We start from the raw sequence: 9,801 nt of genomic DNA, 5'->3' as shown, positions 1-9,801 counted from the left end.
ATGTGAAATGGCTAATGTCTCGCATTCAAATACTATGACGCTTACGTTATTGCCCAGAGTTTTGAGAGCCACGTAAGAACATCTTGGGGTGGATGTTCTGGTTAAGTGCCTCTCCCTTGTTTCATTAAAACAACGATACAACATTATTTCTTCACTTTTGTATTTGGTTTCTCTATAGCATTGTAAAAGTGGCAAGCATTCTTCGCAATTAAATGGCAACACTATACTTGCACTTATGGCCATTAAAACAAAAAAAATATTGTTACAAGGGTTGACAACGTGTTTCAACTAAGATTGTCAAAATGAATATACATATATTTCCTTATCCTTCACAGATGTAACAACTCAAAAAATGACAATAGAAATGAACAGGAACAGGTAATGAATCTTGAATTTCTTGGAAGCCAAGACAAAGGATTTGTAAAACTATCCTAACTTTTTCTCCTTTTATGTGTGAGCGCTTAATGAATTCATAGAAAATTGGTTCAAATTCCTTCGGGGTTAATCCCCCTCTTCACCTGCCAACCTCCAACGCAAACCAACGCCAATGTCTATATATCTGATGCTGTGATTGAGGACACTACTTCCGACATCTATAGGAACACTGCTCCAAAAAATGAGATCCCACATTTCCACGTATCCTTATTTTAATGCATCTAGTTTCCTTTCAGCACATCCAATACAAATGGAACTGTCTATGTAAACTTTCTTTGGTGTCTTGAATTTCAAGCCTGTCAGTATCAAAGAAATTTCCAATTATCATATACATTTAAGAAAATAAAAAGGCATCTTCCCCCTATCTCCCCTCTTCTGCTTTTTACAAACATGAGAAAATTCATTTGATGCTCAGTAGCCTGGCAATCCAGAAACTATATGTAATTACCCAGGCATTACATATGTAATTATCCTTCCCCAAGATTCTCCATAAACCCTTTACATAACAAATAGAGGCTTACCGTTGAATGAGGAATCTGAAGCAGCACAAGCGCGATGCAATACAAAGAGAGGGAAATGGCAAACCCAGTAATAAAATTATGCAGCAGTCGCCGATTATCTTTTGTGGGTATGAACGCAGTCTTAAGTGTATTTGTTAATTCAAAAAGCCGATGAGATACCTGCAAAACCATGTCAAGATAGCCGGGCAAAACAAAAACTGCAACTTAGTATGATGGGATGGCTTTCTCGAGACTTGAAGATAAATAAGAAAAATAAAAATAAAAAATAAAAAATGAAAGAAAGAAAGAAGAAAAGAATAAAGATCCTTACCAAGACATATATAGCAGTTGTAAGCATGAAGTTGAGCATAGGATACTCCGGGATAAGAGAAAGAAGCCACTTGGGCTGTCCATTTGGCATGTTAGATCTGTATGCAAAGTGGAAATTATTAAGTAGACGTCTTCCTGAGCTAAAGTTATTTAACAAGTTTTGTTTCAATAATTATTTTCCCAAATGTTGTACCTGATCCAATATACTATGATTTATAGAAATAGAGGCACAATAGAATTTACAATAAAAAAGAACAATATACATAATGAAAAGTTTTTTTATACGTGCAAATTCCAGTATCTCAAACCATGTCCGATCTACAAATCTAATGAAATTAGCCACGCACTATTGTCTACTGAGCTGGGTCATCCACTTGAACATCATAAAATTTCCAATTCTTGGATCTTTAGTAATTTAAAGTATGAAACAAAATGAATGAAATAATACATAAACCCCATAGTATGACTAGCAATAAAATCAGAAGAAATAACAATTTGAGAATTATCCCTCTTAAGGTTAATTGAATCACCTCAAACTCAAACTTGGTCCCAAACCAAGAGTTATTCACTAACTGTAAGAAAACTGAACAAAAGGATGGTATGGACTCTGGGCAAGTTTGTTTGACTAAATACAAGGATTTGAGCACATATCCCATCAGATTAGAACAACTCTTTCTATATTTGCATCACGTAGCCCTCTTAATGTATCTCACAGACAGAAAACATGGGAAGAAGGGTTGGTCACTTGGTCATCCAAATGAAACAGAAAATAACACCCGCTAAACTAATTGAGGCCTAGTGAATAGTGAAAGAGAAAAAAAGTTAATCAATATGCTTACACACCTCAACCAAATGTGAAACTGTGAAATGTAAGTCTCCAAAGTAATCTTGCCAAGCCACCTGATAACGCATACAAAATGGGGGAAATCAAAAATGAAAAATAGTAGAAATATAGGTGTCACTAAATAAAAGCAAAATGTGCCAAAACCAATCGACATAGAACTTCAATAATAAAGTTAAAGAACACATACGCAAAGAGGGTCAAAGAGAAATTCCGAAGCTGCTGACTGAAATTCCTCAAGCAAATGTAAACACTGAAAAATAATAATAATAATAGTAAAAAAGGATTAACAGAAGGAGCGGGGAAAACAAAAGGCCACCCCATATTATTCTAGGACTGCTACCTTTCAAACTGGAAAGAAGGAAACAAAAGGAAACATAAAGAACGGAAAAAGGGTAAAAGAGAAATAGATAGCACCCACGTAATTGGAATCCATGAGGTGTAGGGGTGGAGCTTGTTGTATGAGACCTTGTCCAGCTTGTATATGTATTCATACCACAAGTACCCAACCTAGAAAAGAAAGAAGAAAATGAGATGTTCTTGCATTCCATTTTTTTGGTCTACATCAGAGAAAATTGAAGTAATAACATAAAAAGAGAAGCGAAAATCATGAATAAGCTAAGCAAATAGTCTTATCATAAGACATTTAACTCACAAATAAAGCAACTGAAACAATGCTGGTTTTGATTGTTACTCTCCTCTTGGTTTCAGACTCTTCCAATTTTTCCATCCATTTCTCAACCTGTGATCATAAAATAATTAAAATTTAAAATAGCTGCAAATCATTTAAAAAGAACCCCGTAACCAACACTCAAGCTAGTATATACGAGATTACATTTGGATGAAAGTAGGCATAAATCATTCCAACTATCCAGATGTAGCGATCAAGCCCAGATCTGAAGTGCCATTCATGCATACGAGGGAGATCAGGCTTTGCAGGATCAGTATAACCTGCCATATAAAGATTGCAATTATGCACTAGCAGTAAAAAGCATGTAAGCTTATATTTCTTATATTAGCAAATCACATTGAAACTTGCCAACACACTACAAATAAAAGCATACACTTAGAGAGAGAGAGAGTACAACATTATTACTATTGATTTGGCAATAACTTCTCTTTTTATCATGTTGGAAATAGTTACTATCAACAAAAGGAGGGATCCTTCAACAATTTCAGAGACAATAATACCGTTCAATCCAAAGCCAAAAATAGTAAGATTAAGGGGCCAGGTGAGGAATAAAGAAACAAGTTCAAATCTGACTCTGGAGTTAAAACGGCTGGCAAGCTCAGTTATGATGACTTGGTAAGAAAAGCCACCACAAAATAAGCATGACCAAAGATAAAGCAATAATAGAGAAGTACAAGTTACGTATATTACTAACCCAAAAAGAACGCAAATGGGCTCCAGAATATGTCAAAGAATCCAGGGATTTCCCAAATCAATATCACCACAAGAAAGCATGCCAGAATCTTTACAGCCATCACCGAGCTATTTTCATTATACTTGTTATATATACCCAACGCACCATACACCATCACAGTGAAAAGCGTGTGCATTGGACATATATAATAGAGCATATAGTCGTTGTTAAGCACAACACAACAGAAGGCCACGAAAAAATTAAGCCGCCACATCATCTGCAAGGAAGTTTAATGAGTTAGGCACATTGTTTATGCAAAATTAACATGTTAAGGACAAACAGTGGACACCACAAAAAAAAAAAAGGTAAAATAGAAATGGCATTTAAGGTCAAGAATTCTATATCACCTGAGCAAAGCGTGCCAGGCTAAAATCTTTTCTGATATAATAATAGGAGAAGTTGCCAAATCCAGTCATCCAAACATATGCAGCAATAAACATACGTATTGCATTGTATATCTCCGTTGCAGCAAAATAATGATACATTAGAAAGAGGACCTGAACAAATGGAAAAATTTGTCAGAAGTACATGAAAAATTAAAAACCATAAGAAAAAAGTAGTTTTCGATGGACTATGAAATTTACAAAGCAATATATTATATACATCAAGACTAAATTGAGATACATCAACTTAAGTTTCATTTAAATAACTAAAAGCTTTAATTTCTATCACATCATCAAATCGTATTCCACAGTTTCTTTCTAGTATCTGCTATGATATAAATTATAATTCATATACTAAAAAAGTAACAAAAAAATATGAGACATTGAAATGGAACTCGGATAATTTTTCGCAGAAGTAGGTACAAAAATGTTAGTTCCAAAATAAAATATCAATGAAAAGAAAAGGTGAAGTAAATACTTTCGAGCATAATGTTTTGGGAGGAAAGCATAAATATAGGATCTTTATTTACAAGTTTTGACATCAGCCAAAAAGAGCACCCACCTGCATCCATCCTTTCCATTCCTCTGTTTGATGCCGATTAAGGTAAAGTATGCTTCTTCCAGAAAATGCTGATGTGTCATTATGTTTCTTCAAAGAAGTCATTGCTGAAACTATAATCAGAAGAATGTAGAGGAAGATGAAAAGATCCCGACTATAATTCTGTCAAAAAAAAGGGAGGAAGAAAAAGAAAGTAAAACAAAAAAAAGTTATTATAAATGGCAATAATTTGGATCATATAATGATTTAAACATATAACACATTATGGCTCATTTAAAAATATATCTTTAGATCCAGTGCAAAATATGTACTCCCAAGTCAAGCCTTTATCCCAGATTCACAGTATATATCTAACCAGGTCTTATGGCATTGATTGAACAAAAATTGTTGCATAAAAGTGCATTGGACTATGAAGTCATGAATTGTGAACTAAGCTAAGCGTAAAACACTACAAAGTGACATGTTACAAGATATATGTATTTCCAAGTCAAGCCTCTGTCACAGAATATATATCACCAAGTCTAATAAAAAAGCATTGATAGAACAAAAGCATTGTTGCATACAAGTATATTGGGAAAAGCATTCATGAATTGTGAACTAAGCTAAATGTAAAAACTATAAAGGGAAGATTATAATCAAGGTTAAACTTTTCACAAGATAGCATCCTTTACAATTACTTGTATAGTTAGTTTGTAGGCATTCATATCCACAAATATCAAAAGGGATACAATTCACGTATACTAAAAAAAAAAAAAAAAACACTAATAACATCAAAAAGTGAGAAATTGATAAACCGAACAATTACAAAGAAAGAAGCAAACAAAAACTGAAGATGTCATGGAAGAAAAGTTCCTTTATGGGGATCACTTTACTATATAACAATATTTCAAGTTGCAGCTCAAAACAAAACAAGCGGAAATATGATAAGTGGTATACAATTACCTTTGTAGAATCTCCAAGTAAGTTGGTTCGATCACATATGTAGAAATAAAACAGAATCAGCCCAAACTCTGACCTATAAAAAGTTGTAAATAGGTTTTCAGAATTCATTAGGAGTGGAACATATAATATTTGAGTCATTCAGAACAATGACATACATTGCCCTCAAAGTTGCTCGATTTTCTAGCAAGAAAGAATCATCCATGGACAAAAACCTAGACAGAACAAGTAAGAAGGTAAGGATCTTAAAAGATAAAAGCAGAAAACTGAAAGAAACCCCATGACTTTGTATATAGTAGAAAATGACCGAATCAGATTCAATTTGACAGATGACGCATGGAATTTTGCTGATCCTGATCTTGTAAGCCCTGCTTCCAGCAAAATGGCCCGATCATCTTCCTTAATTGCATCCTTCCCCAACTCATCAAGACTAGTATCAGAATGACTGAAGTCCACAAAGAGAATTTATTAAGCATCAGAAAATATCTGCAGATAAATATTTATATGCTTTCCATATGTAAAAATTTTAGAGCAGGACAGCTCTGAAAGCAACAAGTTCAAAACATAAAAGTGCATCTGTGATCAATGAGAAAATTGATAACATAAATCCAGTTTAGTTGTTTAAACAAAAACTTAAAATAGATCCAAGATGGAAACATATCATCCATATTAGCAGGTGTTTATGTACCATATGCGCTCTTCCTATACCAAATTCTCAACATGGTTTTGGCAGTTTTGACTGCATGATACAAGTAGTTTAATGCCCACATAAGACATGAAGTGTTCATGTCTGTTAGCTCCACAAACACTATTTGGGTTTGTATCCAAAGTCCAAACAGTTCAAAGCTTTAGAGGCAGCATCTAATTGTTCATTAAATCTTAAACTCCATATTTGCAAAATATATTGATACAAAGTAACCATTTACCGATTTACGCATTATAATGTGTTTGAAATAAAGGCCCCAATATAGTTTTAGTTCTGTAAGTAAAGTGTGTGTCATAAACTTGATAATTAACAGCTGCTACTTGATTTCTGGATCACTATTGATCCCCAAATAGGACATAAGCCCTATTTAAAGGATTTTTCCTTTACCAATGCAGATTACATCATTATTGTAATATCATCAAGTGCCACCACAAAATTTCTATGCATAATACCATAGTTATCAACTGCAAAATGATCAACCTCTTCAACTACATCTATCCAATCACAAGAAGAAACAGCCAAATAGGAGGAAACTTAACCAATTAACTTTAACACCTAATAAAATCCAAGCAGTTCAAGTCAATAATTTGCCTTCCCGCAACAGTGTAAGAATCTTACACTTTAGGAGGAGATGAGGTTTTCTTGTACTCTAAGTACTCTGAATATATCCATGTAACAAAAACTGGAATCACTCCCAGCAAGAAAGACACCTGAAGGTATAATAAGCAAAGCTCCATCAGAAAAGTGGTTACTTCATCCCAAATATTAGGTTAAATACTATAATTCACATCAATATTCGAAAGCAGGAAAGTAAGCCCATCACAGCGTAATCCAACAGATCCATAACAAAAGCAACCTTCGATGAACATCATTCAAACAAACAGAATCTTTAGATGTAATTTTCTTATACTCCACGTCAATATGATCAAATTTGAGAGAACGGAAAAGAAGTTGGCTTGCATATAATAACATTTTTACAAATTATACTGTCATTCAGGTAAAAGTCAAAAACGGTTTTCCCCAAACATATATAAAGCTCATGATATTGCTTCAGATCATAAAAAAACAAACAACCACCCCACATTCCAGGTGCCATAACGGACCATTATAACGACCCCGCGACAGATTTAGCTGCTCAACATACATAACTGTGCACCTTCGAACATAAAAAACGAATTTCCATTGCTTCTCACGCCACCCCGAATTGTCAAACACTGAATAGTTCCCTTTCTTTAACCCCCACTATTCATGTTAAGATTTAGATGCAAACAACACAACGCGCAAGCAGATCACGAAAATCACAACTTAGAACACTACCACACATCAACTGAACCCATTCAGCAGTCACTAGTACAATTCAGCACTTTCGGATTTGACCATCGAACCAAATTACAATTACAGTAATTACACACCTGCCCCGGCGTGATTGGCCCCGAAACAACCATCTTCGATCCCAGGATACTGCTCCAATCTGCAAAAAGAAAAAAACGGATTGAAATCAGCGAAGAAGCACGCGCATTGGAACCGGAGATTCGAAATCTTGGCAGTATACCAGAAGATGAAGAAATCGAAGGACCTGATTTGGTGAGGGAAGCGTGTCAGATAGTGATCATAAATAGAAAGGAACGAAACCCTAGAGAGAGAAAGAGAGAGGAGCGAGAAAGAGAGAGAGAGAGATCTGAAACGAGGAGTTTGCTTGAAGAATAGAGAAAATGTCGGAGGGGATGTCTCTCTCTCAGTGGTTGAAGACTTATAAGAACCCTTTTTTTTTTTTTCTGCTTTGAAATGAGACAGATGAACGAGTTGTGTCATATGTGTGTTGTTGTGTGGGGTGTGCTTTCGGTTAGGTTCATTCGTATCATAATTGTTTGTTGCTACTTTCTTTTCTTCTATTGCTTAAAATATAAAATGTTGAGTTAACCAACATCATAAAATAACAAAAAAATCCAATCCAAATACTAATATTTGGTTAACTTTGGTTGATTACTGTTTGATTATTATTTTAATGCATGATTGGATGCTTTCTTTTGGATTCAATCTTTCATCAACTGTTTTTTTTTATGTTTTCAATCATGTCCTTATCATAAAATACTGTCAAATACATAAAAAAAATTATATATTACCATCTTTATAATGGAGAAGGATTTACTTACCACCAAAAAAGTTTACCACATTTACAACCAACTTAATCTCCATTGATTTCCATCAATCTAACTGTTATTGGTTGTAAAGGTGGTAAATTTTTTTGTTGGTAAGTATATTCTGCCCCCTTTATAATTACATTAAAAAAATTATATAAAATATTTGATTTTTATTTATGGGATAAGTTATTCTACATGTTATGGACCCATATATGAGGCTCATTAGTTGACAAGTCCAGCAAGGGGTAATCCAAGATATTAATCAAATATAACTATGGAAACATGTTCATCAAAGATATCAATCCTAATACGATAACATGACATATAAACTTTGGGACGTCATCGGAGGCCCTAAAGATCCAAAATCCACTACCCACAAGTAAACTCTATAAATTTAAGAGGTAAAACCTACAGGTACATTATGTTCTCTCTCTTATTGTTAGAATATCACTGTGCACACATACCCCTTTGGCAAAGCCGTTTACAGATCTTCAAGTGCACGATGATATGTTTGACACAATGATATCTCATCTATAGATACCTTGGAAATGGCACTTAAATTCAATATTCACATGCTAGTCCATTGAGTTAGACATCTCTGTCTATAAGACAGAACACTATCTATCTATTTATCTTTTTTTTCTTATTTACCTTATTTACTCGTCTTTAATATAATTGGATTAGAATTTCAAAAGAAGAGAGAAAGAACGAGATTCTGATCCAATGGTATTGAAGATGAGTAAGTAAAATAGACCAAAAAAATATAAATAGAATATCCTATCCTTTTATTTTATTATAAAAAATAAAATAAGGTGAAAATAACATTAAAAATAATGGTACATTTAGTTTAGGAATGTTATATTTTTTTGGTAAACAAGAATGTTATATTTACCATTATTTTAAATTTACTACTCTTATTATTTTTTTAATTACCATTAGATCAATTTGAAATCAATGATTGAAAAAGAGAAAAAATTAATTATCATTGATTTCAAATTAATCCAATAAAAATGCTAAACCTAAAATGAAAGTAAGTATAATTGTTCCCAAGTTAATTTATATTTATCTATGTCTTTAAAGTTTTGGTCTAATATTGATCTGAATTATTTTTTCCAATGTCTTTCTCCCACACACTCGTAAATTCGAAATGTAATTAAGAATTGATAAAAACAAAAGAATATTCCCGCCTCATTATGAGACACCAGCATGTGTTTCTCACGAGCATAAAAATGGAAAGAAATTACATCAACGAGTGATTTGTTTATTGATTTTGCATTAATGCTAGTTGGCTAGTGTTTCTGGACGAAATCGTAGATCTATCCCTACAAATTCCCAAATAAGATTGATGATTTGACTATTTTGCATTTTTTTTTATACAGCTATTTTGCATTAGTTGCTCCTTTACCTGTCCTTGTCTCAATTTTGTTTCAATTACAAAACGTTCATTTTTTATAGTGTTAAGAGACTCGGAGTATAATATCGTATACATATTTAAAAATAAAAAATGCACTATTTACAAACTTATTTTTATACATAACTATCA

General features: G+C 33.3%; 1 protein-coding gene across 1 annotated transcript; it reads right to left on the bottom strand.

Moving 5' to 3' along the window:
- Positions 1-241: 241 nt before the first annotated feature.
- Positions 242-7,923, bottom strand: LOC133287620 (protein REDUCED WALL ACETYLATION 3-like). Its single transcript, XM_061485262.1, has 17 exons — positions 7,694-7,923; positions 7,530-7,588; positions 6,736-6,827; positions 5,719-5,856; positions 5,570-5,626; positions 5,415-5,487; positions 4,476-4,634; positions 3,878-4,027; positions 3,492-3,747; positions 2,942-3,057; positions 2,762-2,848; positions 2,528-2,616; positions 2,297-2,359; positions 2,109-2,165; positions 1,267-1,363; positions 957-1,115; positions 242-731 (listed from the first exon to the last, which is right to left on the bottom strand). Exons 2-17 carry the CDS (start codon positions 7,560-7,562, stop codon positions 726-728), a joined length of 1,632 nt encoding a protein of 543 aa, XP_061341246.1. The 5' UTR covers positions 7,563-7,588; positions 7,694-7,923; the 3' UTR covers positions 242-725.
- Positions 7,924-9,801: the final 1,878 nt, after the last annotated feature.

This window comes from Gastrolobium bilobum, unplaced genomic scaffold, assembly GCF_033153095.1.
Source record: "Gastrolobium bilobum isolate Gb01-03AN ecotype WA unplaced genomic scaffold, APGP_CSIRO_Gbil_v1 utg2365, whole genome shotgun sequence".
Lineage (NCBI taxonomy): Eukaryota > Viridiplantae > Streptophyta > Magnoliopsida > Fabales > Fabaceae > Gastrolobium > Gastrolobium bilobum.
Note: the sequence above shows the minus strand (reverse complement) of the source record. Positions and strands in the feature narration are given on the sequence as shown.

Excerpts from the sequence above, each read along its gene's own strand:
- LOC133287620 (XM_061485262.1), bottom strand. The coding sequence starts at position 7,562 with ATGGTTGTTTCGGGGCCAATCACGCCGGGGCAG. Across the intron at positions 4,028-4,475 it reads AATGGAAAGGATGGATGCAG|GTCCTCTTTCTAATGTATCA; the intron begins GTGGGTGCTCTT and ends CCATTTGTTCAG. Across the intron at positions 2,849-2,941 it reads ATGCCTACTTTCATCCAAAT|GTTGAGAAATGGATGGAAAA; the intron begins GTAATCTCGTAT and ends TTATGATCACAG.